Source organism: Arvicola amphibius, chromosome X, assembly GCF_903992535.2.
Source record: "Arvicola amphibius chromosome X, mArvAmp1.2, whole genome shotgun sequence".
Lineage (NCBI taxonomy): Eukaryota > Metazoa > Chordata > Mammalia > Rodentia > Cricetidae > Arvicola > Arvicola amphibius.
In genome coordinates this window covers 97,838,253-97,864,741 of record NC_052065.1, presented here as the reverse complement: position 1 = coordinate 97,864,741, position 26,489 = coordinate 97,838,253, and the positions used below count along the sequence as shown (strand labels likewise).

At 43.1% G+C, this 26,489-nt stretch overlaps 1 protein-coding gene across 5 annotated transcripts in view; it reads left to right on the top strand.

Moving 5' to 3' along the window:
- Positions 1-730: 730 nt before the first annotated feature.
- Positions 731-26,489, top strand: part of Amot (angiomotin) — a 61,794-nt gene continuing 36,035 nt past the window's right edge. For 2 of the 5 annotated variants that reach the window (XM_038317196.1, XM_038317193.1), the window contains exons 1-5: positions 731-1,136; positions 8,950-9,016; positions 15,529-15,677; positions 17,774-18,707; positions 25,279-25,729. In XM_038317196.1, the coding sequence (XP_038173124.1) occupies positions 17,836-18,707; positions 25,279-25,729 (1,323 nt within the window). In that variant the 5' untranslated portion in view covers positions 731-1,136; positions 8,950-9,016; positions 15,529-15,677; positions 17,774-17,835. Of the gene's footprint in view, positions 1,137-2,800; positions 2,842-8,949; positions 9,017-15,528; positions 15,678-17,773; positions 18,708-25,278; positions 25,730-26,489 lie in introns of all 5 variants that reach the window. The other 3 variants (XM_038317195.1, XM_038317197.1, XM_038317198.1) reach the window with 3 other exon arrangements.

Below are 26,489 nucleotides of genomic sequence, written 5' to 3'. Positions count from 1 at the left end.
GCCCATTTCCTTGTGCCCTAGTGGCCAGACTCTAGGAGTGGGCAAGGACCCTAGTCGCGATTTGGGGCTGGAGGCAGGGGAAGGTGTAGGAAGGTTAAAGCTGGGGGTAGTGTAATGGAAAAAAAAGAGGGGGATCTTGCGGACTTTGCCTTGAGTGGGTTGCCAGTTGGTCAAAGGAAACCCGAGACTGGCTGGGCGGGCGCGGGGTGGGGGCGGGGGGCGACGAAGGAGAGCTGCTCCTTCCTGGATTTGTGAAGCTGGCTTTGCCTCCATGCTGCTTTCTGCTTTTCAACGATTTTTCTTCCGCCCGCGAGGGGGCAGGGAGCTGTGGTGACTCTCCCATGCTACTTTGCTGCGCTGTCGCCGTAGATTATTAAAGTCTTTGGAAAAACAATACAACAAAACAAACCCCGTTCCTTTCTTTCTCCCGCCTTAATTCCTGCAAACATTGTCCGCACTACCGCCACCAAGTCGAGTCAAGCGCGTGGGAGGAAGAGAGCCAGCAAGTTATCTCAGCTCTCTCCTAGACTCCGGAACGCAGCGGATCAATTGTTTAAAAGTTCCCCGCCCAAAGGCCGCCTCTCCTCCTGGGGCGCCGCCTCCTCCCCTTTGCCCGCCAGTGTCCTGCGGGCTTCCCTCCCGCCTCTCGCCCTGCTGGCCCCGCCCTCGGCCCTGCCCATTCCATCTTCCACCCCCCTCCTTGTGGGCGGTCCTAGCCGCTCACCGCCAGAAGAAAAGCCACCCGTTCCTCCCCCTCTTCTACCTCCCATCCTTTGCTCAGGAGCTGCCTTCATCGCAGTCACGCCCCTTCCTTCCAGGAGCTTTCTGGCTGCGTTCGCTGGTAGACCCCTGAATTACTCCTCCATCTCCGTTCTCTTTCGTCTCTTCTCTAGTTCCCATCGCCTTCCCCCACCACCTCCAGGCTATCTCGCCTCCCACTATCCGCTGCTCCACCCTCCGGCCCGGTATCCTGCCTGCCTGTCCACTGCCACCAAGGAGAGACCCGAGGGAGCAGCTAGGTGGAGAGTAGCCGGGACCTGGGGCTTCCTCCCTACCCATCCCTGGCCTCTGGCCCGGGACCGAAGCCACTTGAGCCAGCAGAGAAAATCGTCACCTTGTCTTCATTGCCTTCAGGGGTAGGAGAAGCGTCGTTACTTTTTGCGGGGAACTGGGGCAGTAGTCTGTGGTGTTGTGAACTTAATCATGCCCTTATTTGTGAGTAGTTTGTTATATGTGCCTGTGGGGATTGCCTGTACGTTCCACTTTCTTGGCTGTTGGCCTTGAGTTTTCCGAGGTGTGCATGAAGTTTAAAACAGTTTAAAAGTATGGACTCTTCTCGTACTTGAAGGAGGAGATGCTGGAAGGTACTACTCCGGGTGGTGCTCCTTATTGCGTCCCTGGGTTCTTGTAGGTCCCTACGGAATTGATCACTTAAGGAACTAAAGACCTTAACTAAGTTAGGGACTCTGAGGTCTACCTTTAGTCCGGCTCGAAGGTTTGTCTTTATCTCAGATAGCTAGATAACTTTCTTCTAAGTGCTTTGGCTTGGGGTGGGAGCTCACCCTCCCTGACCCCCAGGCCATGAATTCTTCAAGTTTTCAAATGTGGAAGTAAGGAGTCACACAGCTACCCGCTTTTGTACGCACATGTGTCTGGGTGGTGGTGGTGGTGGTGGTGGTGGTGGTGGTGGTGGTGGTGGTGAGGAGGAGGAGGTTTGGGAGATGGAAACTGCCGTTATTTGCTTCATAAAATCAGAAGATTTTAATAAATAGTTTTGCAAACGGAGGTGTTTGTTTTAAGGTCCGAGCCTTGGCCATGGTACTTCAGTTCACCAACAGCAGGACTATCTTCATAGATAGGTAAAAATGAACAGAAGGTAAAGGAGGAGGGAGAATGACAGACTTTATAGACTGCGAGCAGTCCCTGGTAATTGCCACTAATAAATAATAATATGCTAATAATTTGCAGCAAGGGACTGACTGCAAATTAATGAAAGGTGAACGGAAAATATTCGAAAAAGCCTTCTCTGTTACTATCCCTTTCCTCCGTGAAGAGTAGATGTCAAGTGACAGTTTAAAACTTCTATGAATATAACCTTTTCCTCCCATAATTCATTACCATAATCTTTAGTGACGAAGGGCTAATTATACGTAAGTTTTCTTGGGTTTGGCCATGTGAACTGTTCTTTCTCAGGCCAGCTTTTGTGAAGCCTCTTCAGACCTTCCAGTCCCCTCATTCAGTAGCTAAGAATAGTCAGAAATGCCATTTTGGACTTGGGGTAAATTGTCACCTATCTCCTACCTCTCTTAAGTTGGGCAAGTGCCACAAGCCCTGGTTGTGTTGAAAACTTGTTACTGAGATGTCCCCAATCTATTGCTTATTATTTAGGGAACAAACCATTTCCATCTATTTTAAACTAATTTTCTTAGGTTGATTTTAACTGGGGATGGGGGGGGGGGAGCAAGACGTTAGGAAGATAGAGAAGGGATGTGACCATGTTACATGGTGACAATTTTAAAGGCTATCGTGTTTCAGATCAGCTGGGAGGGAAAGGCTGGCCTGACCAAACAAAATTTTAAAACTGGCCTGGGACATTTTACTAGCCAGGTGGTTGTAGAGGAGTCGCATCTATTTACGGATGCTAACTCAGGTCCCAACTATTCTGTACGGGTTTGCCTGGTGTCATTTACGGGCGCTTTCTGGCGCTACATCATCTTTCATTTTAAGTTACTTCTTTCTTTGGGAAAGTTTGTGTCTCTGTAAAATTGAAAGTTTTTTTTTTCTTCTTTCTAATTCACAGCCTAGGTGCAAAGTAAACCTGTAACTCCACCTGTATGTACAGTAAGTTTTACATGGACATCGTAAATCCCTTTACTGGATGAAAAATAGTTTAGAAGGAGATTTTAGCAATTGGTAGTTGTCACTGAGATATGTACCCTAAAGTATAATTTTTCATTTATGAAGTAAGGTTTGTTAGACTAATGCATAGCTAAGGCCTTTTCTGAGCTTGATTTTCTCCATTTTATATTTGTATAGAATGAAGCAGACTCTGGAATGCTAATAGGAAGAGGGAATAGATACTTTGACTTTGAGGTCCCGTTGAGTGCCAGCATTCTAAGTGGGTACATCTGCTTCTGGGCCTCTCCTAAGAGCTCTCTCCCAGAGCCTGGGCCCTTTTTTAAAAGGGTGTCTTTGTAATTAAGCAGCCCTCCCCCCCAACTCCCTTCTTCTTTTGATCCAGTTTTTAGGCTTATTTTCCATTTGGAGAAAAGAGGAGTTTCTCACACCCTCCTGCTCCACTCTTAACATTTCCTTTCCTTTATCCCAGAAAATCACACCCCACCACCAAGTTCTCAGGATGGTTTGCAGTTTTCTTTTGCTTGGGACAGAGGGAGTGTTACCAGTGAGGAGGAGTAGAGGATATATTCCCTATTGGGAAATACTTGTGGCCAGGTAGCCTCCTCTATGGAGACTGAGCATTTGAAATGCATGAGAGCAGTCTATTCTTCAGGACTGTCGGGTAGAAATTGTCCTTTGCACCCATTAAGCCCAGCTTAAACCCACTGAAAGGGGTGGAGAGGGGTGTGTGTGGTCGGGTCTAGCCTTTTAGGATGGGAAATGTTTCCAAATCGCCTATTACATCACCTCTTTCTCCCGTGGATTCAGTAGGTTTAGAGATCTGCATGACAAGTTAATTAGCTGGGGACTGAACCAATTTTTTTAGAACTGTGAGCTATTGATTTCCTGTCCCCAGGAATTTTTGCTGGTGCTTTACTATGATGTGTTGTCTTTAGCATTACTTTTCATTCCTTGTTGCCTTTTGTGGACTTTGGTCCAAAATCTAGGTTCCCACCCCCAAGTCAAAGGTTAGAATTTAGTTGCAGGAACTAGGGGGGCAGTAAACAGGCTAGGACACTGCGTTTCTCTCCTCCGTGGTGGGCTTCTGACCCTTTCGAAGGAAGTTACCCTCTCCACATACAACACACACAATCTGAACAAAAATGAAAGAGAAAGAAGAAGGAAAGGCAGACAGACAGAAAGAAAGAAAGAAAGAAAGAAAGAAAGAAAGAAAGAAAGAAAGAAAGAAAGAAAGAAAATGAAAGGAAGTAGAAGGTCATTTGCTTTCTAAAAGCATCTACACAGACTTTCTTGAACAGAACTAACTTTCCTATTAAGTGTCTTTAAACTATGACTTGATAGGTTAAAGTAAAAAAAAAAAATCACCTCAGTATAACTGGGCTTTCTCAGGACCATATTTATTGCATAAAGGACTACATTAGCATTTGCTGTTTTGGTTATTGCCTGAACTAAATGAGGCTATTATTGGGCTTTGAAGCCTTTTGTTATATTGGATGGAGTTAATTGTCTATATCATTCTGGCTTGTAATAATGCTGCCCACATTAGACTCAGCCCACACATGCTTGTAGGAAGGAGTTAGCATTACTTTCTGGAACAAATATAGCTTTGCAGATTTTGAACGTCTAAGGATGACTCTCCACCTCACTCAGTAAAATCTTTTCTTTCCAGTTATTATATTTGACTAGCCCAAGGACCTAGAAATTTGTTTGTTATAGGTTTTTATTCCAAATAATGGCCACTGGTATCATTTTAAATATAAGACTCTTATGATAGGCTTTCCAGTGAGCCCTTTGAGGAGAGGAGCCAGGCTTTAGCAGGGTTTCCGCCACTGTAAATTGTGGGGATTGGACAGGGGAATGTTGACAGTCAGTTCTCAAAAGTTCAGTCTTGTCTTTTGAGGCTTCACTAATTTGCTGTGCCTACCAGAATGAGGTGCAACAGTCGTTATAACTTACCATCCTGTACTCATCCTGCATGTGGGGGTGGGGTGGGGTGGGGTGGGGTGGGGATGGGTCTGTCTGTAATAATGTATCTATAGAAACGCGCTTTATCATTTAGTGGTATCAAATAATAAAGCCAAGATTCGGCACAAAACTTCAAGAATCCCATTAATTTTTTTCCTGGCCCCTCTACTAATGTGAACTTTCCATAGTTTGGGTCATAAGGGTGTGCAATGTTGCCCTTAGGTAATAACTTGCCACAGACAAAGCTTTGTAAACTGCTATGGAGTAATGGAGTAAGAACCAAAGTGAGTGCATGGGAAGAATCTCACATTTTGTTCCCAGAATTCCAGGAGGGACAGATAGGTTTAAGTGAGCTCTAAACACTTAGAAGTGACTCATTTGTGTATTCAGCAAACCCATTAATGCTATTCTTCTGACCTGCACTTACGCTCTGCCACTTAAAGAAAAACTAAACTAGAACCCAATGTCTACTTGTCTAAATCATTGGACATTATTTTTAAATTGCTTCATTATGATATCTCAAGGTAGTATAAATTTGAGTGGACTCTGAAGGATCCCGAATGTGAAAAGGGGAGCAGGAAGGCCCAGATATGCTTGTCTGAAAGCTTCACAAATAATGTTTGTCAGACTGGAGAAAAAAAAGCAAGAAAACTAAAGTTTGTAGACAATTAAGAACACAGCATATAGCTACAGTAAAGTGGTCCACACACAAAGGGTGCTTTAATTTGAGACCTTTAGTATATAATGAAAACTTAAGGTTCATGGACCTTGGGTTATTCTTTAATAAAATATAGTCTGCGTGTGATATCTAAGTTTTGATAGACTCATTCCTGGTAAACTAATAGCTCTTCACAAATTGAATGAAATTTCTTCGGCCAAAATATAAATACTGGAATCAAAGTCTGTAGCATGTACAAATATCCAAGTGAAGTACAGGCATGTGTTTCATCCTTTGTGCTCCTGGGGAAAGAAATGCAGGTGGGTTTGATTGATTTTGGTAATAGTTCCTAATGCAAATCAATCACACCTTTCTCCCCCCCCCCCTGATTTGCTTGACATTTGTGAAGTCACTTTCACTCTTTCTCTGGCTGCCTGAAATGGCATTCATTAGTTTGTGTGACTTGAAGCCAGGATTTGGGATTCTCTGCCCAGCCCCTCTCTGACTTGCCATGTGACCAAGGGGAGCTGAATTAGCTGCTCTAAGCTTCAGTTACCCTTCTGGGAAGCGAGGATATTAATACTTCACAGAGGTGTTTAGGCATGCTTCATATTGGGCATATGCTTTGAGGTCATTGGATGAAAGGTGTTTGCATGATGGCAGAGCAGGCTTATTATAGGGTCCTGAGCAGGTGTTCATGTCTAATGAGCTTTTGCTCGCTTATAACATACAGTGCCCTTTGGTGCCCTATTGCCTTTCTGAACATAATTAAGATTGACCTTACATTTGTGCTATTGACCCTCTCAACCTTTTAAAAACATTCAACATTTTTTCCTATTCTCTCATAGTTTGTGGCGAAGTCAAAGGACAGTAGTGACTGTCAGGATGGGGAGAATAGTTTGAGAAGCAGACAGTTGGAATGCACCCTAGTGACCAGCGAGTCCTTCAGAGCACCTTCAAGCTTGTTAAAGTAAAGCAGAGTTTGATGCGTCTGTGTTTTAAGGGAGAAAGTTTTGAGTAACATTTGCCTGTGACAAACACTGGTGATAGCCAGTAACAGAAACCCAGCTGTTGTAGTGTTTTGTGCACAGCTGGTTTTTATTAATGATGGAATATTTATGCTTGCTCTACAATTCGTGGCTCATTTCCATGTGTATGTCAGAACTTAAATACCCCCAAAGGCAACATTAAGATAACATTAAATATAAATGTGGCCAAGCTAGAAAGGGTGGATTTGGGGGGTATCGCGCTTATATTTATTGGTGTTGTTTCAGATTACAATAACTGCTCACCTTTACACATTGACGATGGTCTTTTCCCTTCTTATAGTGTCCCATAGATTTTGATACTTCTGATAAGGACAAGTGATTGTCGCCCCATTTTATGATGCAGAGGAAACCGATGTATGTATTTTTTAAAGAGCATTTTTTTTTTACCCAGCACATGCTTCTCATTATCCGAGAGGCCTGGACTCAATCAGGAAAGGAGCAGAGAAACCACATAATTGAAAGGAGAATGACGGTGGTGCATAGTTGGAATATTTGTGGGAAGGGGATTGCTGACATCAGAAAATGTAGTGGCCTGAGTGTTAACAGCATTGAAGAGAAATCAGCTTTCTGTGTTTCTGTGTATTGAGAATTATTTTTAAGGCCATATAAATATGGGCCAGGTTTGACATCTTTTATGAAGTTGCCCTGGAAACTTTGATGAAAGTTGTTATAGAAAAGTTCAATTAAAGCCTTCCTTGTTAGGGAGCTAATTAGCACATCCTTTACTCATTTTAGTTGTCTTCAAGGGCACCGATTTGCATTGAAGTAGTGACAATTCCCCATCATGTGGTAGCAAACCTAAGCTTAAAAAAAATCACAGATGAGGAAGATCATTTAGAATGCCAATTCTGAAGAAATAGAATTTCCTCTGTTACCTTTGGGCTTTTTGTTCAGATCTTTGTTTTCCTACATTTATACAGTGATCCCATTTTAATTTAGCATCCAGTTTTACCTTGTGGATTATGAGTTCTGAACCACAACTTACTAATGGGAGTTCTTTGTATAAACTGAGGAAATACAATGGGTCGTAATACAGTATTTTATTAAGGTAATAGTCTGTTTTCTTTTCTATGATTTTCTTGTACCTTTTTCTACACAGAGGGGATAGCCCCGCCTCTGTGTGTGTGGTGTGTGTGTGCGTGCGTGTGTGTGCCTATATGTGTGTTTGCCTGAGTACATACATATGTCAAAAGGAGAGAGAGAGAGAGAGAGAGAGAGAGAGAGAGAGAGAGAGAGATTGAAAGAGGCAGATTGTTTTCTAAAGCAAACAGTTTTCAGAGCTAAGAAAATATTGATGACCTGCTTTACCCCCTGGAGCATTCTTTTTGCCTGAAGCTGCCAATTAGTATTGTGTGGGGCACTGTGGTAAAATTTCTGACCCCGTTGTTTCTGTGACCAGGCTAAGCACTTATTCCTTGGGAACATGAAGGGAAAGGGTTAGGGTGGGGCTAACCATAAGCACTGCCTTCCTAATAGTTTCTATTTTGCTTAACCTCTTTTAGGGAAAGAAATATTAGCTTCTGAGATTTCAGGGACGTGTGCAGAAGAATAGATGTCCTATAGAGGGATAAAATATAAGGTCTACTTTTGAGTCTCCCTTCCCTCCACAGTTTGTAGGAGATGATCATTCTTTATACCTAGTCCCTGATGCTTTACCTTGTGGGCCATGCCTGCATTAGTTTCTTTGAGTGGGGCAATTACTTAGGCATTCTGACATGTGGCATAACTGATCTTCCTCTAGTCCTACCTTGAGAAGGCAGGGTCTAGATTTCGTTCTACAAGGCAACAGAATCAAACGAAGTTCGTGGTTTTTGCAGCTCGGCAGCAGGAGGAGGGGCTGCCTCTGTCTTGGAGAGCGACTCAGGTTCTTTGGCATGAAGATATGAAACACTGGCTCTCATCCATGCACCTGCTGGATGCCACACCTGCAGCCAGCACCTGAGCCCCACTCCGACACAAAAACCTGACTGAAGGCAAATGGGGCTCCTTTCCAGAGTCTGCAGCAAAATGGGGGCTTCAAGTTATGCCAGTACACCACCAGTGAGAATTAGATGAAGCCGGTCATCCTCCTGCTATTGGGGAACTGTCTTAATACTTTGGTGTAGGGGAAACACACTTACGTAGAAAGACTGTTGGCGTGCTCAGAGCTTCTCTTAGTTTTAACTAAAATTAATTGAAATGATTTCTGTTGTAAACTGTCTTCTTCCAAACCAGGCAAGAAGTCTGTGGGAGGGTTTGTCTTTTACCTGAATATAGGGCAGGCAGGAAGTCACAAGATTTGGTTTCTGATTCTGACCCTACCGGGCAGCAACAATGAAACCTTGATCCAGTGAGTTAGCATTAGCTATGTGCCCTGCACTTGTCTTTCTCCAGTTGTAAAGTGGAGTTACTCACATCTGTCTTTACTTCCCCCCACAGCTGCTGAGAAGGCTAACAGAAGTGGAAGAACCATTGACTCCTTAGAGAGAAGGCTGAGAAACCAAAGGTAATAATGATGTTAGTATTCTATGTCTTTCATACTTTTTCTCCTGTTGTAGCTTCTATCAAAGTCCTTGGGCAGGTCTTATTCACCCTTTACGCCCTTATTGAATGCATTGAATATATGAGTTGATGTTTTAGGTACTGGGATAGAAAGAGCGTACACCCATCCCATGTATTCTACCAACTTGCCCTTCCATTTCTGGCTCAACTTCCTGTGATTTCTGCCTGGACTCTTAGAAGCACCAATGAGGAGAATTGCCTTCTTTTATGTCTCTGAATTACCACTGGGGACTTAGATCCCTGAAGCAAGGTCTTCTGGATTTAAATTATATAGAGGAGATGACCTGAGAGTAAGTGAAGGAATCTGTTTCACATTTACAATGCAGGCGTTTCTCGAATGATTATTTTCTTCGGGGGGTCCATCATACTTTCAGCCTTGATGAATTCTGCTCCTATTTTGTGGCCCAGCCCTCTCTCTTATAACTTTAGCACTTACACATATACCGATGACTTCCAAACATATATTTCAGAATGTCTCTGAAATCATTTGGGTCCGCAAATTCGGTGCCTTCGACTCAGCTCGCTGCCTATCTCTGTTCTACGGAAGTTTTTAGATTAGACCTATCTTCCCAGGACTTCCTGATGGACTAGGCTCGAATTATTTGTTTGCTTTTTTCTTCTCCAGTGTCTTCTTGGTACAAGTGAAGCTAAACACCTTTAGCTATAGTAAATGCTCACTAAATGTTGGTTAGTGCTAAAACTGAGCGTATACAAAGGGCCATAGGAACATAAAGAGAACAGAATTTGTTTTCTATGCCTGAACAGAATTCAGGGCAATGAAGAGAATGGAGCAGGATCGTGATAGTGAAAATCTTTGAAGGAGGGGCTGAACCCACTTTTCTGAGAGTCTGGAAAAGAAGTGAAAAAAAAAAAGAAATGGGCCTCATGCAAAGCCAGGGGTATCTCTGGTCTGCTGCCTTCCCTAACTAAAACCTAAAACCCAGGTGAGTTTGTATGGTCAAATATATGCTCTTTCTATAACACATTGACCATATTAAACAGGGTGGCGTTTATTCATATGATATTAAACCAAGTCACCGTTAAAAGTGCTACTCTCATTGAAGCTGCGAAATAGAGGCACATGCACAGGCTCCTTGCTCATGTACATTCAGTTTTTTATAGCAACATGCCCATTAGGTTAAACCGAAGATTGGGATCTCAAAACTAACAAATTCTGTTCTCAGAAAGTAACAAGCTGGGTCACTAGAACTTGAATGTCTTCAAGCTGACGGTCAGATCGTTCCAAGGCAAAATGCTGAAAGATGATATAAGCCATTACAGGCCATGAACCTGTTCTCACCCATCTGATGTTCTTACTAATAGCTTCTTGGCCAAGTGGCAATTTGGCGGCAAGTGCATGCAAGCTAGATTCCTAGGGGAGCCCACATTCCACACTCTGCCATTCAAAAGGCCACTGAGGTCCTACACTGCTTCTCTTGGCTAGAGCTTCCCAGTGTCCCCAGAGCCCTGCTCTGACCTGGGTGGAGAAACGGGGGCAGGAAGAAGATTTTATTAAGTGAAAGAAAGATTTCATGGGGCTTTGCTTTTCTGCTACTTCTTTGTTCATTTATTTATTTTTAAATGGATATCATAAACATTGTGCTCCTTGACCCCATTCCTTTCACTTGTGGGGTCTGTCTCATTAAGAAACAATATTATATTAGGATTAAGATTTTATTAATTTAATTAAGAAAATATTTTTCCAAAATATGGCAAAAGGTTAAATCACAGAGATGTTTTATGAAATTATTTATACTAGCACAAAATGGGAGTTCATTTGACTATCTTAATGGAAAAGGGGTAAGTGCATCTTGATACACTCATTCAATGGAATATACATGACCATTACAATATTTGTTATGATGTCTATGCCAAAACATGGGTAAAGGCTTTATAATAAAGTGAAACGTAAGATCCCATATTCTGCAATATTTATATTTCTTATGCTGGTTGTGATGGCTAAACCCGTAGTCCCAGCACTGGGTAAACTGAGCAGAATCATTGCTGAGTTTAAAGTCAGCATGGACTACATAGTTCTAGGTTAGTCTGGGCTACGCAGTGAGACCCTGTCTCTAAAACTAAAACCAGGTGTTTTCCATTGCTTTACACAGGTCTAAATAGAACGTTCAAAAATTTTAACAATGCCAAAGTACTGGATTTCTAAGTGATTTATCTTTATTATAAGTATTTGCACATGATATTTATATTGTTTATAAAAATAAAGTGTGAACAACAATACCATAGTGGGGAAGAGATTGTTAAGGCAGCAAGGATCTTGGTAGATTCTTAAACCTTCTTCCTTTTATGTGTGTCCTACTTTTATGGCTCCCTTATACTTTTTTTTGAGGCATTAAGTAGCTAGATGTAGTACCATGGTCTAATAATCCCCTTTATAAATGGATGTATATCAGAGGAAGAAAAGAGGTGGTAACAGGATTCACCCCACTACTGTGTGTCTCACTGACCCCTCCACTGTCTGCGTGATAATTTTGTTGCCCATGTTTGGGTTAGTTGCTTCAGAGCAATATAAAAGGAAGTATAAGTGGGATAAAAAAAATGACCAATTCTGACCTGGGCACGATGACTCAGGGGGTTAGGGCACCTGCCTCTGGGAAGACTTGATGTCCACCTCCAGGATCTGTATGGTAAAACGAGACAACTCCCTCCCGCTAGTTGACGTCTGATCTGCACATGCACAGCATAGTGAACATGGCCACACACACACACACACACACACACACACACACACAAAATAAACAAACAAATAAATAAAAATAAACTAATTGAAATGTAATATGTTTTTAAATAAATTAATGTTTTAGAAACAGATTTCTCACATGCTCCTCAGTAAGGGTTGAAAATTTTAAGGCCTTACAGTAATTTTCCAACGTGGGTCTAGGCAATGAATGATACAGAAAAGAATTGATGCCACTCTTCCCTTACACATTTCATTTTGGGGAGGGGCTTTTGAAAGAGGGTTTCTCTGTGGGAGCCCTGGCTTTCCTGGAACTCACTCGTACACCAGGTTGACCTCGAACTCAGAGAACTACCTGTCTAGGCTGGAATTACAGGCATGTACCACCACTGCCCAACCCCTTACAAGAATTTTCTAAGCAGGAGCAAATACCTATCTGATATGCGAGTTACAGGACTGTGGGGCATTAAGTGACCTCCCAAGAGTTATCCAAATTCTGACCTTTGATGGCTCTAGAAACCCTGTAACTAAGTTACAAATAGGAACTTTAAAGCAAACAACTTTCATAACATTTTTAAAGCATTCTCGAATAAAAGCTAAATGGATATAATTATAGCAATAGTTAACTTTTTGAGCTTTTATGGAGCGTCAGGATCCATGCTTCACACTTTACGTGGAATACCTCTATTTCTCTTAATCTTGATCATAATCTTACATTATTATGTGTACACCACTGATCCTAATTTCTAGATGATACTACTGTTACCTATGCAGGTAAAGAAACGTGGATGAGGTCAATAAACAAAGAACTTAATTCAGGATTTGAACTTGAGAAGTAAGATTATAGAACCCTTGGCCATGGGGCTTCTACTGTATCCCCACTACCTGTTCAGTTCAGTGACATCCTATGCAAAGAGTTGAATGTGTGCTCTGGCTTGCAAGGTTTCTGGGGAAAGGTAGTATCTATGAAAGATCAGGCCATTAAGCAGCTCAGCCAGAGAGCACATGTGAATCTACTGGGACTTCCTGGCTCTGTTGTTGTTAGGTTTATTGATTTGAGTGGGTGTTGGGCCTGGATGGATTTGTGCATGATGTGCATGCAGTACCCGTGGCGTCCAGGAGATGTTGTACGATACCATGGAGCTGGTGCTACAGACAGTTGTGAGCTGCCATGTGGGTGCTGGATATTGAACCCAAGTCCTTTTGAAGAGCATTCAGGTTAATATAATCACTGAGCCATCTCTCCAGCCAAGACTTCTTTCTTTTAATGTGTGTGTGTGTGTGTGTGTGTGTGTGTGTGTGTGTGTGTGTACATGTGATGTTTTATTTACAAAGACATAGTCACAGAAATTATGACCTGAATGCTTTCCACTTCTCTGGAAATAAAGTATGAAGTAGATTGATCCGAATTTGGCAGAGAATCCGGTTTTCTAGACTAGGTTTTCCATCCTTGTTTGTGTAGTAAAGGGCAGAATGGAAGGAGGAAGTAGAAGAAGGGTTAGAAAGAAGACCTAATAGGCTTATTGCAAAATTCATTTGAAGGGCGAAAATATGGTTTGTTCTGGCCACGTTGTAATGTTGATTTTGTTGGGTCTTGGCTTGGGAAACATCTGAGCTCTCACTAATGTGTTTGGCTCATCTTCCAGGTATATGGGGAGAGGTTCATGGCTGCAAGTGGAGCAAGAATTTAGCTTCACCTTGCTGTCTTGTTGTTACAGAAGAGCTGGATATATAGATTTATACTGTACTTTTAAAAACAGAGCTGGGCATTTCCTTTCTTTTCTGGTCCTCAAAGGCACTCTGTGTGGCCAAGAGCAACAAGGTTATTTTATTGATTGAAGATGATGTCAGATCCCTGGCAGTGGCATGATTAAAAGTGTGGGCAAATTAAAGGTTACGTAGTTCCTACTCTTTTGGTTCTTTGGCATGAGGCAAGGGATCTTCTCTTTCGTTAATAGTGTCATGTTTTTCCTTAGCATGCTGATGGACATAAGGTTTATCAAAAAGGAGACATAAGCTGGGGAGAACTCTGTATAATTTTGTTTGTTTTCTCCTGAGATTATTTGCCTTCTTGTAAAACTGAAACCAGAACTTTGTGGTAAGGAAGCGGGAGAACACAGCGTCTCGTTGGTATTAGAAAGTGATTTGGGGTTTGAAAAAGATGTGGAGGAACTTGAAAAAAATTAAGTGGGGGGGAAAAGATTTTGGCCAAGTAAAGTTTTCTCCAGTGAAGATCGGGGAGGCAGGAGAAAGCCAGTCTCAAATCAGCATGAAGAATCTCAGGAGTTCTGGAGGAGAATCCTGTGGCGCCTTTCCTCCAGGGGCTCCTCTTTGAAAGCCTAGGGCCATTTTCTGGTTTCAAAAACAGACACCCATTTTCTTCAGAGTAGGACAACAGGAACATGCTGGTTATTTACCAGAATTCTACTCCTGGTCTCACTTTGACTTCAATTAAAAGTTGTTTCTCTGCTTTGCAATGAGGGGGAGACACCCTCAAATAATTACTTTGCAGATTGGAGGCAGTTTTGCTTTTGATCACGATTATACTTTGGACCAAAACAAGATGGAAAGACAAATTTCCGGGTTTGTTCACTCCATATCTGCTCATTTATTTTTGGCAACATTGTAAGGAAATAATGCTAAATTAATCACTGTGTGGTTTTGTGGATTTTTTTTCAACTTGAAAATTTTGGAAAAGCTCCCAAAATACAACGATGCTCATATGTTTCTTCTGCATTGCCATGCTTCTCACAGAGTCTCTGGTGTGGAGTAAAAGGTCGGTTTTTTTTTTGTTTTTTTGTTTGTTTGTTTTTTGTTTTTGTTTTTTTCTTCCTTTAAAGGGATACGAATGAGTCATGGCTAGGCCAGGATGTGGTACATGTGCAACCTTACCTAAACACAAACTCTTAAGTTTTACAGTAGCATTGGTTGGACTTGGAGGGAGTTTTAGAAAGATTCAAAGCAGAAACTGTAAATGAAGATGATCTCAAATGGAAATGAAATGGAGTAGACTCCTTTTGCTGAGCCCCTGGGTCAGAGGAAGTGCCGAGAGGGCAAACTGAGGCATATTCTGTTGCTGTTTTGAACCCGGCAGGATGAGTTTTCCTCCTCTTGCAAGGGTGATTGGCTGTTAATCAGATTGTAAGCTCAATGAGAGCAGGAATTATGTTTTGTATATCTCTGTATGACTCATTGTGTCTAGTACGAGGCTGGTAAATGTCTGGAATGCTCAATATTCAATAAATATTAAATGACTTGCCTGAAGTTTGTTTTTCTTCTGTCTGCCCGAGGCTGTGGCAGTAGAGTCAGGAGTTTGATATTCAGTGTTCTTTTTTTTCTCCGGACTCTGGATCTAACTTAATATGTCTGCCTTCCCTTCTGGTTGTAAGGTAGTTAAACTCACGAATCTATCCTGCTACTGACACCAACTGAGTGTTGTTTCCCAAGGTAACAGTGGTTGTGGGTATTTACCACCATCTAGGGTTCCAATAGGCATGCCTTTCTAAGGCTGGGAGACTTGAACACAGCAGCTCTTTCCAGGGTCACTTCTTAGTCTTTCTGTCCCCTTGGAGACTGGCATGACCTCCTGTACACACCTGCTGCACAGTGGGCTCTCATTTAAAGGCCACTCATTTCAAAGCCAAGCAACATGGGACAAGACTTTCCCTTGGAAGGAGTAGTTTGTTTAACTACTGGCTCATGGTGGCAACTTAGAAACGACATTTTGATTTCTCCCTCCCTACCCTTCCTGAACATTTCAGACTGACCTGTGGTTGGACTCTTGCCGGCGCTTACCCTGAACCTGAGTGTTAGGGGAGAGGGAATCTGCTGCTGCGGTTTCTGGAGCTGCCCATAAGCAAGAGTTCCCTATCCTCATCAAGGCTTTAAGCCTAAAAGAAAGCAGAAATAGGTATGAACCATTGGTGTGCATATATGTGTGTACATGTGTGTATGTGTGTGTGAGAGTGTGCCTACGGGTGGGTGTGTGTTTGTGAGTGTGTATGTGTGTACGTGCTTAAGCACATGGGACCTGCGTTTGTGCGTGCTGACCCACAGGAGCGCATGCCTGTGCACCTACCTATGTGTGCGTGCTGGATGGACGGGTGTGGCATGGGAGGGGGTGGCATACCTTTGAAGGTATGAGGTCTGGGACAGCTCAGTGTCTACATTCTCCTGCCTTGCGGGAGAGGGTTAGAAATAATATTTGTCTTAACTACAAACATTCTTGTTTCCACCTTTTTTTTTTCTAGAAGAAAAGAATTTGGTAGTCATCTGTCCAATTTCAGGCAACAGAAGAGGTTTTTCTATTTGAGTCTTGAGTTCAAATCTGGGAACCACAGAGTGTCACTGGAGTGGAGAGGAACAGGCTAAGTTAGGTAGCCTTTTGGTGGTTAGCTTACACTTTCCCCCAAAATAGGGATGAGATACAAAAAGAGTTAGTTTTTTGTTGTTGTTGTTGTTGTTGTTGTTTGATCTGGGAATGGAGCTCAGAGGTAATGTGCTTGCCTAGCATGCCTGTGATCCTGAGTTCCATTTCTAATATCACAAAACAAACCCATCAATAAGATAACTATATATCTGAATAAAAAATGATAAAATGTGCTTTTGGGAGGGAAACTGTTGGGTTAGCTTATTCCTTAGAACAGTTGGAAGGCAAGTAGTGATAGCCATCAAGAAAGAAGAAAAGCCAGAGGCTGAGCTTGTCCATCTGCTGTCTCCATTCTGGATGCCCTGCAGCACTAAGGAAAGGGATTTGCAGAGAGCTGGGGGTGACTTACTGTCGAGATAAAGACCTGGTAGGTAGAGTGTGGGATTTTCATTTGGAAACCCGACACTCAGTAGATTGGCCCTCACAGTGACTTTTGTGTGACATGTCCATGCACACCAAGTTACTTCAGGTCTCTACAGTGAAGATTTCATGCTTTAGCATTGCTGATTACTTGCAGTGTTTAGCAGGACCGATTCTTTCCAGAATCTTTGAGTGCCTGGTAAATCAACATGCGCAGTCGGGTGTCAAGAGGGAAGGGGTGGTGCATTTGACTTGCCCTTCAATTTTTCAGATGAGGAAACAGAAGTCATAAAAAGAAGAGCACTGGCTTAGGCTACCTTGTAATTGCCGTAGTCTTGTGACATGGGTCTTAATTCGTGTTGCTGCTGTCTATTTGACAAGATCCCTAGTAACTCTTTAGAAGAGCTGGTGGAGGTGGTCAGGGCCATGGTCATCATGTTGTTTCAGAAGGATGGACTTGGATTTTTTTTCAGTTTTTAAATGTTAGAGGTTCTTCCCCCTATCCACTTGTCCTACCCAACACCAACAGCAAGCTGCCTTAATGTCTCTCCTTCAGGGCCTAAAGTGAAGTGTCAGTAATACTTGTTCAAAGCTATTTTCTTATTAAGTAATGGCGCATCCAAAATGGATACTAAAAAGATGTTTTTAAGATTATGTTTCAGAGCTATAGGCAATCTGAGAAAAAAATGACATTGAGGCAGGGTTCATTTATGCCTGTGCTAGCTAAGTTCTCTTTACCTATTATTTGTTTACATTTTTGTTTTGAATTTTATTTTTCCTATATTACATGCTGAACTTACTCATAAATCCTGTTTATGGGGTAACTTTGCCCACCTCTTTGTCTCTACCTTCATAGCATAAGATTTCTATTTTTACTTGAAATAGAGTACAGAGAGATGAAGCTTGAAAGGGTCTTAGAAAACTGCCCTGTCTAATCACCCTACTTGACTGCCCCTTGCTGGCCCACTCCTTTTAGAAAGTAAGTCAGCATTAGTTAGATCATGGTAAAAGAGGAAACCACTTTTTTGTCCTAAATGTTCCTCAACCTATCAGTGCTAAAAACAAGACGCATGGAATTCATCTACAATTTATGAATGCAATTTCTCTGTTTTGTTTCTGTAATGGATTCCTCCCCTCAAAAACACGTTTTCTTCCCCCTTTCGAGGACTGATTAATCCATCAACCTGGATGTTAAGCTTCCTGTTTCCCCTTCCCAGGTCAAGGGCAGCCCAAGTGCCCAATTTCTCTCTCTCTTCACAAAGCAACGCCAGCTATAGAGATGAGAAATTCTGAAGAACAGCCAAGTGGAGGAACGACAGTATTGCAACGCCTGCTTCAAGAGCAGCTTCGCTATGGCAATCCTAGTGAGAATCGTAATCTGCTTGCCATACACCAGCAAGCCACAGGGAATAGCCCCCCATTCTCCACTGGCAGTGGGAACCCCGGCCCTCAGACCGACGTGTTGAGTCCCCAGGATCACCACCAGCAGCTCGTGGCACACCCTGCTCGACAAGAACCCCAGGGCCAGGAAATCCAGTCAGAAAACAGCGTCATGGAGAAGCAGCTGTCCCCTCGAATGCAGAATAATGAGGAACTGCCAACCTATGAAGAAGCCAAGGTCCAGTCGCAATACTTCCGGGGCCAACAGCATGCTAGTGTTGGCGCTGCCTTCTATGTCACCGGAGTCACTAACCAGAAGATGAGAACCGAGGGACGCCCATCTGTGCAGCGACTCAATCCTGGGAAGATGCACCAAGATGAAGGACTTAGAGACCTTAAGCAAGGGCATGTCCGATCCCTGAGTGAAAGACTAATGCAGATGTCACTGGCTACCAATGGAGTGAAAGCCCACCCACCTGTAACTAGTGCTCCCCTCTCCCCACCACAACCCAGTGACCTCTACAAGAATCCCACCAGTTCCAGTGACTTCTACAAGGCTCAAGGGCCTCCTCCCAGCCAACATAGTCTGAAGGGCATGGAGCACCGAGGCCCCCCACCAGAATACCCTTTCAAGGGCATGCCATCCCAGTCTGTAGTGTGCAAGCCCCAAGAGCCAGGGCTCTTCTATAGCGAGCATCGCCTGAACCAGCCAGGGAGAACAGAGGGGCAACTGATGAGATATCAGCACCCCCCTGAGTATGGCGCAGCCAGGTAAGAGTTCCCTTTCTGTCATTTCCTGGCCTCATCCCCAACCAGCCTCTCCTGCTGCCTGGTGGGAAAGGGAAGGAATGGGCAGGTGTTTGATATAACAAACTTCCCAGTGGCTAAAGAGAAAAGCAGTACCTCATTTTAGTGTTGATGCGCTCTCTTGTCTCCTGGGATTCTGGAAGAAGGGTCATTGTTTCTAATCTTGCACGTTCTTAAAGGCCTTTCCTTAAGAAATAGAAGCAGATTGTCTTGGACTTTAATAAGTCTGCCACATTGTGTCACTTCCATCATTCACAATTCAGGTTTTGTGTGTGTGCGTGTGTGTGTGTGTGTGTGTGTGTGTGTGTGTGTGTGTGTAGCAATCTGTTTGTTTCCTGTTAGTTGTACTGTCTCAGAAAATTATTGTGATACTTTTCGACACTCAAGAGCCAGGCAGATATGATTGTTGGTGGGAGAAGAATTATATACATGTGCTGGTTCAGAATGTTCCTTGCCTTGACCTTCAGGAAGTGTCTCAGGGTGTGTGTGTGTTGGGGGGGGGGCTTCTTGGTTCTTCTGGAGAGAGCTGGTTAGGCAGCTGCCTGTCATGTTTTTAAGCATCTAGGTTAAATTCACATTATCTCTGTAGAAGTTCTTCCAGATACTAAAAATGTGCAAAACTACGCCCATCCCTTCTGCGTTGTAACTTTTGTTCTTCCTAAGTATATTTCTTAATCATTCTGCACCCATTGTCATTTTTACTATTCACCCAATCCTGATTCTTTTTTATTGTTTATATTACTACTCTTTGGTACAATTTTAGGACATGGTGCAGGGGAACGGTTAAACAAAGACAGCAATGACAACAGTTATGCATGGCATCCTGGCCTCTTACCAGGGTTAGGTAATGATGGATGTCCATAAGGTTTGAGGCCCTAGGTGGCTCACAGTCCAAGACTGTGATCTCATTGGTATCTTCCTCGCCTCATGTCTATTCGTTCATTTCGGAAAGAACCTCCTTGCTTGAAGTTGGTGAGTCAGGAGGTAAGGCACTTGGGGTGGAGTAGGGCGGAGGTAAGAGAAGTTACCTAGCATTTCCTGGTATTTCTTTTCTCCCCTCCAGGTCCTGATTTTTTTTTTTTCTTGACCAGAGGCAATTCATTTTAGGCTCCTCCCCTTGCCTTACCGGTTTAGGATTTTTTTTCTCCTTAACCCAGGTTGATTTCTTAACCCTTTGAAAGTTCCTCTGAAGTCAGAAGGCAGAAGCCTGATTTTTGATAATCATCTCGGGACAGAAAACGGGATACGAACAGGGCCCTTCAGATTTCAACTACTGCAAGAGCCCAACTCCCATCTGCCCAGTGAAATGGAAGACCCACAGAGGGCCTGCACCCTTGGACTGCATAGCTTAGTGGAAATCCATTCAAGCTAGGGAAATGTCAAGGAAACCTAGGTCTTTTGTTCTGCTTTTCCCTTCAGTATGGAAGCACTGGAGGCACTGCCTCACTTCTGGACTGTGGATGGTCTGATCTGTTGCCTTGTGGAAGAGTGTATTTGCTATGGTGTGGAGCTGAAGCCAAAGCCCCAGCTCAGCACATGGCCCGCCTTCCCAGGAAAGCTATTTTCAGAACTCATTCACCAGTATTGTTTGTGATCTGAAATGACTCCCACAGTGTTTGAAGCTAGATGGAAAAGCTCTTTGATCTGCCTAAATAAATAATGGGACAAAGAGGGGTTTTTCCTTCCCATACTGATTAAACAACCAGAGAAATTAAGCTGCATATATTTTATAGGAAGATATGTATCTTTTCTCTTTCCTTCTAAATTATCTGTGGATCTCAATTTATGGCCCTTGAAACAACAAAGCCTATGACCTACCTTTGTTTTTGTTTTTTTTGTTTGTTTGTTTTCGGTTTTTTTTTTTTTTTTGGCTGTGCTGGGCATCTGATCCAGGGCCTCCAGCATGCTAAGCAAGCACCCTTCCACTGAGTTCCGCCCCCCAGCCCTTGAGTAGTATTTTAACACACAGGCACGCTCTAACAGTTGCTTCTCTGCAGGACAGGAAGAGCATATTGATATGCTGGACGAATAATAAAATGGCCTAAGCTAGAGGTTTACCACGCGACGTTTGGGTATACATCCAACAAATTCTGTCTCTAAGCCTTTGCATGGCCTGCGTGGGGGAGTGGCACCTATTGATGGATCCTTGGAAGGCAGAGGCAGTCCCACAGCTTTCCAGAAGTCTTCTGCTTTTCCTCGCTGACACCTTTTCCTGCTTGATTTCCTATATGGCTTGTAAATATCTTCCCAAGTAGCTGCAGCTCGCAGAAAAATTGAAAAAAAATAAATAGAAAGCCTACCTCTTAATTTTGAACCCGCAGATGACAAATCAGGATAAAATGTCAGTTTTTCTGAAGAAAGTGACCTTAGGAAAAAAAAAAAACGCTGCCTTCATTTGCCTTCAGAGAGTCAGAGAACTGTTGGAGATTTGCTGTTCAAATGAACACAATGTTATAAACAGTCCTTTGATTACTTCATCATCCCTGTGCCCTCCTCCCTCCTTAGGAAAATAAATAGCTTGAATGCTCACAGCTCCAGATGGGAAATAAGGCCAAACCATGCGAAGAATTATTAAATTTCTAAATCTTTCTCTGAGTACTGATTTTTTTTTTTTTTTGCATCCTGGGTTTATACACCGATCAAGTGCTTTTAAAAAATTAAAATCATTTCTGTTTATATAGCAGCCACCCCCTTTCAGGTGTTGAAATTATGCCCAGATCTGAGGTTCCTTGAAATGCTTGTTGAACAGAATCTCAGGGCGACCTAAATCTGTAGCTCAGAACAGAGCTACTTGTGCAATTGGAATAGTCTGGAATTATTCACAAGCTGCTCCACGATTCACAGTCACTGTCTCAGAGCCTGGGAGAGGCACCGTCTCTTGTGGTGAGAAGCCAGCTATAGGCTGCTGGTTGCACCTGCTCTGTTGAGAGAGAGAGAGAGAGAGAGAGAGAGAGAGAGAGAGAGAGAGAGAGAGAGAGAGAGAGAGAGAGAGAGAGAGATACGTCCATATTCATATGGGTGCATGTGTGAGTGACTGAAGAGGATGGGGCCCCTATAGAGGTAGCAGGGTGGGAAGGTCTGTATTTGCTAGGGGTGTGTGTGTGTGTTACTATCCCTTTTTGTCTGTACAAGCTCTTTTTGAGAATATATCGACTCTCTCAATGCAGCTTTGGGGAGCAGCTTAAGTTCGGTGAGTGGTCTCTTGCGTAGATAGACAGCCAGGTCCCCTCTTCTGCAGATCACTAGTAGCCCATGAGTCTTAAGGAGTAGGGTGTTGGAGAGAAGGAGCAGAGGGGCAGATCAGGTTGTCCCTGGGATCATGTGATTCTGTTGTCTCCTTTGTGGCTCCTTGTTCCCAGTTAGTTCTGTCAGTGGGGAGTGTTTCCAGCTGCTGTGGGGTGGAAGGACCCAGAGAGTACACTGCCTTCACCTTGGCCACTTTATTGCTATCATTACTCTTTCTTTTATTATTTAGTCTTCAGTGTGTTTTTGTTTCCTGTGACATAGGCCAGAGTTCTCCTCAACCTGTGTCTTCTTCCCTGAGCCCCCTGTTCTCCAACAGACCCTAATTCCAGTGTTAACATCGCCCTCCCTGCCTTTTGATGGTGGGCAGATGTTGAAGCCCAGCTGCAGTTCTTTTGCCTGGAGCGGTTCCCTACTTTTTCAACTACCCAAGCCTTTTCTTGTTTTCAGATCTGCCAGGGAAGGACTGCCTTGGTTTTTCCAGCACTCTGCTTCCTTTTGTAGCCTGGGGAGTCAAGGGGCAGCTGCTTTGTTTTGGCTTATCTTCATCCTGGTCTTATCTGACCCCAGGGACCTTCCGGAAACCTTGCAGTATCTTTTGCTAGACCCCTGAGAAGCTGTGCACTGTCCAGGGCCTTGACAGGCCATTCACCCTTCAGGGAGGAGGGAGGCAGACGCCTAAGTCTGTTTGAGAAAAAGGCCCTTGTGCTTGATAGGCTCCCAGGGGAGCTGCGGAGAGGAAGCCCAGTTTGAAACTATGTGTTCAAGCTTTGAGGGAGATATACCTCAGGCAGTGGACTTTCAGATCCCGAGCACGAGGGCAAAAGAGACTGCTGGGTTTTTTTTTTTCCTTACATTTTGAAAGTAGGGTTGGAGAACATGAAATTTAAGACCTTCTGTCGCCCAAGAGATTCAAAGGCCCCCTCCTCCCAAATCTCAGGACATTCCAGCTCTGCGTTAGACATATTAAAACAGCTCTTGGGAAGGAAGCACACGGTTGTTTTTACCTGTATAGAAAGTGAAGATGTACAGGACGGGAAGTGGAAACCTTTCACCACGTAAGTTCACAAACCACCCCGGGCTCTCGGGAAGAAAGGTTATGTATGGCGTCAGCTCTTCGGTTGTAGGCTTGGCTAGTGTGTCATTTCTTGTATGCCCTAGTAGTTTACGTGATTTCTTCCATATTTGCCAATTAGTTCCAGCGACAAGTGTGTATAATTGGAAGAATTGTGTGTACATTAGAGGCATGTACGAGGCTGCGGGACAGACCCTGGGTATAAAGAGGTTTTAGTACTTTTGTGAGTATTGAGGTCACTGGATGTGTCCATGAGCAAATATTTGGGATGATTGGGTTGTAAACAGCCTATACAGGGAGGAGTGGTTGGGGATGCTGGTTACTGGAGTGTGTGAGAGAGAAATGTGCTAAAGTGTCTGGATTGCTAGTGAAAAGTTAATGGCTTCTGCTCACTTGTCCAACTTCTATCGAGAATTTTATTCAAATTAACACAAAGATTAACAGGAAGACACTAACAAGATCAATATATCTCACCAGTAGATAAAAAGCTATAGTTCTTACTATAGTTATATATAGCTATATATACACATATATACATATATATATATATATATATGTATATATGTGTATATATAGCTATAGTCAAAACAGGTAGAGCTCCCAGTATTTTCGCAATTCATTCAAAGCCTGGGTGTTTTGGAACTCAGTATGTGGACCAGGCTTCTCTTGAATGCACAGAGATCTGTTTGCCTCTTCTTCATGAGTGCTGAGACTGAAGGTATGTGCCTTCATGCCCAGGAAGATAAATTTAAGAAGGACTTATTTTATGTGTATGAGTGATTTGCTTGCATGTATGTCTGTGCTCTCCATGCATGCGGGATACCTGTCAGAAGACCTCATTGGATCTCCTGGAACATGGCTGTTATGTGGGTTCTGAGAATCAAAGCTGGGTCCTTTGACCGGGCCAGTACTCTTATCACTGAGTTATCTCTCCTTCTATACTAAGGAATTTGAGCAAGGTTTCACAGAGCTAATAAGTAGTACCAAAAGTCTCTGAAGTCCCCTTTTTGGTATCTAAATCATGTTTTTATTTCTCTGTCTTCCGTGAATTGAGAAATTCAGGAACATATAAAGTTCAGCCTGGGCCAGGGGATGAAAAATAATGTTTTTGCCTTCAGAATAAACAGACATAAATGCTTCCTGTTAGTGTTGATAGTGGGAAATAACACATCCATATGCTTTGATTGTTTTAGTTAATAGTTGTGCACAAATTATTTGTACTTAGGTATTAATATTTCGTGTCTCATAATTAGTTACCAAAAATCAGGAAGCCATATTAAGCAGTGTACCAAAGTTGTCTTTCTGAGACATTCTGTAAGCAATAGGTTGGTCATTTGTAGAGCACTGCTTAGACATTCAGGAAGCCAAAGGTGGGAGTGGAGTGCTACCAGTAACACCACAGTCCACTCTTCCCCAGATCTCTGGCTTTGGCTTTCCCTCTCTTTCTGTTTCTTTCATTCGGGATGGGACTCAGGGCCTTATGTTATGTACTCCGGGCTTGTGTTTCAGCCCTGCACCGTATCCAATCCCTCAGCACATCTCTTTCCTTCTCTGGGTTTTAGTTTCACCCTATCCAAGAAAATAATTCCTTTAAAGTCTTCCTAATTCCTAAATTTTGTGATTCAGTATGCTATAAATAGTACAATAGTGTTGCCTGTATCTTCTCCAAGCCTATTGCTCCTTAATGTGTATTATTAAATTGATAACTGGAATGAACAATAATTATTTGGTGTTTAAAATTTAATAAATGTCTTCGTATCTTTGAGAAATTCTTGAGTGTATGAATTCTCAAAGGTAGTCGCAGATAGGACGACGGAAGGCCAAGTAACCAAGTAAACATATTTTCTAAATTGAAGTCTTTGCATACATAAAGTTTTTTCCAGACAGGTTCAGTTTTCAGTCAGGTCATGAGCATTACTTTGTACAAGAGGAATTTTAAATGACTGAGGAATGAATGTGGAGATAGCCATCTTCAGATTTTCATACTTACCTCAGAGGTTATCTGGTTTCATCTCCAAAGGGTTCATAGCTAGTGAGCAGTAGCTCTTGGACAGAGCCACAGGATGTCTCGGTGAGAATGGGACGCTAGAGTTCTTTGGCGGGGATCTAACTCTGTTTGCTTCGCATTTTACCTGTATTTGGGGGGTTATCCCTTTGTGTCATTTACTTGTGCCTTGGGAGTGAACTTTATCAGAGCTGGCCTTCTGTGTTTTTCAGGACAACGCAGGACATCTCGCTGCCTTTGTCAGCAAGGAATTCTCAGCCTCACAGCCCGACATCGTCCTTGACGACAGGGAATCCCTTGCTGCAGTCTCCACCATCTACGAGACTGTCTTCTGCCCAACACGCTTTGGCCGCAAACCAAGGCGACCACTCTGCACACCTGCCAAGGCAGCAGCAACACTTTCTTCCGAATCAGAGTCATCAGGGGGACCACTACCGTCTCTCCCAACCCGCGTTGCCTCCTCCAGCACCACAGCAGCAGCCGGGGGAAGCCTACTCAGCTATGCCTCGGGCTCAGCCGTCTGCTTCTTATCAGCCCATGCCAGCTGACCCTTTCGCCATCGTCTCGAGAGCCCAGCAGATGGTTGAGATCCTCTCTGACGAGAATCGGAACTTGCGGCAGGAGTTGGATGGATGCTATGAGAAGGTGGCCAGACTGCAGAAGGTACGGCTCCCCTTGAGGGTCAATAGCGGCTTCTTTGAATCGTACTGGTGGGACCTGTTAAATACCCATATAAGGGTTTCGTCTGTGTGCGCTTGCCATCTCGCGTGGGTAGATCTTTCAAATTCTTCCTCTGATGTTCGTCAAACTTTAGGAAAAAGCTTTGTCTTGTCTAGGATAACTAACTTTTCTCTTTTTTATTATCATAAATTAAGAACAAAACAATGGACTTCATGATGAAATTTTCACAATGCTTATCATGTACTTTCATTAGGTTCACACTCGCTACCATCTTTTGTTCCCCCTTTTTCTTTAAGAGAGGTAACATTTTGCTTTTATACTAAAAAATAGATGTCCCAGACTCTATAACCCTAAAGAAAGACTTGGTTCGTTATTTTATTCAAAAAGTCATCAGATATACTTCTTCATAAAGAATATTAGTAAGGTCTGTGCTCATGGAAAACCTGCCAGCATTTAAAGGCTTTTTGTCTTGATTATATTTTCCCCATATGATTTTGAGTCGAGTGTATAAAGCTATAGTTCATAGTTTCTAGAAAAATCCCACCAGCTGAGATTTTGTATGACTCAGGAAAAGGCTGACAGTTGCTCTTCCTTGTGGGAGTTCTCTTCTAAATTCTTTGACACTAGCCCTCCTCCCCACTTTTGCTTTGGTCTTTCTGCACAGATCCACTTCGGCATCTGCTCTATTTCCCTGGTGTGTGTGTGTGTGTGTGTGTGTATGTGTGTGTGTGTGTTGAGGGGG